This window comes from Diachasma alloeum, unplaced genomic scaffold (assembly GCF_001412515.2).
Source record: "Diachasma alloeum isolate Michigan unplaced genomic scaffold, Dall2.0 Dall_scaffold_00338, whole genome shotgun sequence".
Classification (NCBI taxonomy): domain Eukaryota; kingdom Metazoa; phylum Arthropoda; class Insecta; order Hymenoptera; family Braconidae; genus Diachasma; species Diachasma alloeum.
Window position 1 is genome coordinate 351,902 of NW_021680477.1, and position 3,768 is coordinate 355,669.

The window sequence follows — 3,768 nt, forward strand, 5'->3', positions numbered from 1 at the left end:
CCCCCCCCCCCCTGGAAACCCCCCTCCAATAAAAATCAATCGAAACCCCAGATCTCCAGCTCATCGCCTCCCCCGATAACAAACGAAAACAGTAAAGTTGCCGTAACGAAGGTTGGGCTCAACCCCCTCCCCATTCCAGCGCGCATCTCCCCCCTCCCCCCATATTTTTGAAGGTCAAGGTTTTGCACCCCTGGCAGTGGCGCGTCCGGGTGGGAGAATAGCCGAGCCAAATACAGCAACCCCCCCCACAAACACACACACCCTCCCAGTTTAAAGCGTAGGCGGGCAAGCCATATAATATCGGTGAGGGGATGAAACTGTACGGGCGGTGGGTGGCTGAAGCGAGGGCCCCCGGTGCCCAGTATTTATAGAGCCCCAGCCGGCCGGTCGATAACGGGGCAGGCGTCATTGCGCAGTTGATAAAACCCCATGCGCGCAATTCCCCCACTCCCTCAGCCCCTCAGGCTCGCCGAATATTAGATTTCTCACATCCCTTCGCCTCGCAATTAATATTTCCTTGAAACGAAAAGGAAGAAGACAACAAGACAAAATAAAAATGGAAAACAATAAACGAGGCAAACATTTCCAGGAAAAATGAGGGCAATTTTATTATGATAATAATTTCAGTTGAATATTTCATTTAAGTGAATAAAACTTTCCCTACACTGATGGAAAAAATTGTTTTTATTGAGATGTTCCTTTCTTGGAACAGGTATTATATACTTGAACAGATCTCAAATAAATAAGGTCTTACGGTGAGTCTCAATTATTTCTTCTTGAGATACATTTATTTGAATCAAATAAAACAGTCCTTGGCGTCAAGTCACATGTATTCACCACTTCAGTTGAGAAATTTTCTACTTTCATGAATTGATCAAAAATTCGTACTTAGGAGATGGTTACATTGAGGAATGAATTGATCCTGTTTTCTCGAATGAAGCCGATGTTTAAATTCAGTAGCGAAGCGGTAAACCGGATTAAGTCGATTTTGACTATTGCCCAGTTTTTGACGAATATCTCGGAATCTAAAAAAGATAGAACAATTTCTGTCATGACCTTTTTTATAACCCTCAATTGGCCCTCCAAAAAAGGTCATGAGAAAAATTTTGCTAGCTCTTTCAGATTTCGANAAGATAGAACAATTTCTGTCATAACCTTTTTTATAACCCTCAATTGGCCCTCCAAAAAAGGTCATGAGAAAAATTTTGCTAGCTCTTTCAGATTTCGAGATATTAATCAAAAACCGACCATAAGTCAAAATCGACTTAACCCGTTTTACCGCTTCGCTACTGAATTGAGCTCTCCGTACATAACATTGAACGAAATTTGTGACATCCAAGTTTGTGTTGAATTGCCGTAATCTGTGATTATGTTATTGTAAACTAATGCAATTTTTTTAAGTCAAGAAATATAAACTTCTTTCAACTCAACGACATCTTANAGCTCTCCGTACATAACATTGAACGAAATTTGTGACATCCAAGTTTGTGTTGAATTGCCGTAATCTGTGATTATGTTATTGTAAACTAATGCAATTTTTTTAAGTCAAGAAATATAAACTTCTTTCAACTCAACGACATCTTACTACAATCTCAAAGCTTTTTCCGCGTAACAATATTCATCCTGATTCGACATACGAAATGCTCACTTCAATTATAATTTACTTGGAACAACGTATGATCGTGTTGATTGAGATAACAACGTATTTAGTCATGAGAATAATTTTGATTTTTGAGTTAACCAACGAATTTCTGGAGTTGGCAAACTTTTGGCTAGAAAGAAATCAAATACTCTCATTATTGCGACAAATAAAAGGAACTTCAATTCTAGAGAAGTTGGATTTCTCCCTATCAACTGTATCTCAAGAAGAGATAACTCGTATTCACTATGAAATCATGTTTATTTGAAAATCAGCAACAAAATGATAATTTATTCTGTCAGTGTAGATCCTACTGTTAATTTCTATCATATCATTGTTCCTCGATAAATACGGAAAAATATTTGGAATAAGTCACGTGCAGGAGCGAATTAAGCCGGTGATGGTGGAACTAAGTGCATTAGGTTCTGAGGCCATCGTGTAAGTTGAGGGATATGAGGTGCGCGTGCCCGTCCGCCCGGAGGGTGGAAGCAGGCGGGAGTGCGTAGGTGAGGGAATAACTGGAAATAGGGGTGGGGATAGGACTGGGTCCCGAGGAAAGGACTCTCGACGGCTCTCGAGGCAGCTGTGAACCTCCCTCGGTGCCGTTTCGTTCAGTTCTCGTTCATATTTTGAGGGTTTTTCCGTGGCAAGTGCTCTGGGGGAGTTTTTTCACCGAATAATCTCCAGTAGAATATTTTTACTCTGGAACGAGGGGAAGCGATGGCTGTCAATGGGTGAGTGCTAGGACGCTGCTGCGTTGCGAAAATCCAAGGTCATTGTCGCGACATATGGCTGCTCCGAAGAGGCTCTCAGACGTTGCATTTCTGTTTGTTTACTAGATAAGAATTTTATACGGACTATTACCTTGAATTACGACACTTTTTTTCCTCATTTTTCAAGACGTTCGTCCGAAAAGTCTTGAAAGGGGGACGAAACTGCCTCAATTAACGTCTTTCCGTCTCAATTTAGTCTCCAATTAAATGCCGAAGGAATCACCCGCGAAAATGTGATATAAAAACCAATTGCATCATCAGAATGCGTGGGTGAGGACGGGTTTATCCGTCTGAATTGAGCTTTCCTGTGCTAGTCACGATGAAATAAAACCCCAGAGACCGAAAGATCAACGGTTTTCCGAAAGAATAATCTCCCGACGTTTATTAATTCTTAGTTTATTTTATTTACAGTCAGCCGGTTGCACTGCGAGTCCGAGTCCTTCAAGATGGACCTCATCCTCGACATCAACAGCTGGTTGTACCCGATGGAACTCGGTGAGTCAATCCACAAAATATCAAGTTAATTGCTTCAAAATTATTTCTTCATAACTGTTATTACGAAGGGCACTGACAGGTGTCTGTTTACTGTTCCCCCATATTTTTTTTTTCTTGATTCATCAAAATGTATTCCGCCTAAACCCTTAAACAACTAATGGATTAACAATAAGAGCAAATTATTCCCCGATGAAGAGCACTTTGTTGTTCGAAACGCCGGAAAAATTGGACTTTCTCACTTCTTTTCTCTGATTTTTCGATCGTAAATCGAGAAATTATGAGTCTTTAATGATCAACTTAATTACCAAAAAAAAAAAAAATAACACCGTCCAAATCCCTCGCCATGTTTGTTTACATCCTACATGTCACGATTCCCATTCCGGAAATATGAGAATCGATAGCGCTCACCCAACGTCGCGGTTTCTTGCAGACATGGCACGCGATGACTTCACAAAGCATAAACAAACAAAACCGCGATGACTAAACCCCCAGCTAAAACGAAAATAATTTTATTCCCAAAAAAAAAAAANAAAAAAAAAAAAAAAAAAAAAAGATTCGCCCGTTCAAGGTCAGCCCTCAATGTTCCCCTGGCACGATCGCACCTCCCCTTCTCACACTATCATCAGCATTTTTCCAACGATTACGCTTTTTACCAAGTTTATGCAACTAGAACAGGTGCCACATCCCTATAACCCCTTTTCCCTCCCCCCCTCCCGCCCCCCGCGAACATTCTCGTCCTCTCCGAATGCTCCAGACCCCCTTCGACCCAGTTTCTTCCCTCTTCTTCATTCATACAAATCCGGTATTCCATCTCAAACATTGAGACAAAAAAAAATACATCTCATATTGATTCATGCCCCC

At 41.1% G+C, this 3,768-nt stretch overlaps 1 protein-coding gene across 2 annotated transcripts in view; it reads left to right on the forward strand.

Annotated features, from left to right (window-relative positions):
• The window catches only part of LOC107040555 (DNA-directed RNA polymerases I, II, and III subunit RPABC3), a gene marked incomplete at its 3' end in the record, with an annotated part of 38,405 nt that overhangs the window by 14,421 nt on the left and 20,216 nt on the right, over nt 1-3,768 (forward strand). Inside the window, 2 exon segments of one of the 2 annotated variants that reach the window (XM_015260681.1) lie at nt 2,196-2,373; nt 2,824-2,907. In XM_015260681.1, the coding sequence (XP_015116167.1) occupies nt 2,370-2,373; nt 2,824-2,907 (88 nt within the window). In that variant the 5' untranslated portion in view covers nt 2,196-2,369. 2 annotated transcript variants of the gene reach the window in all.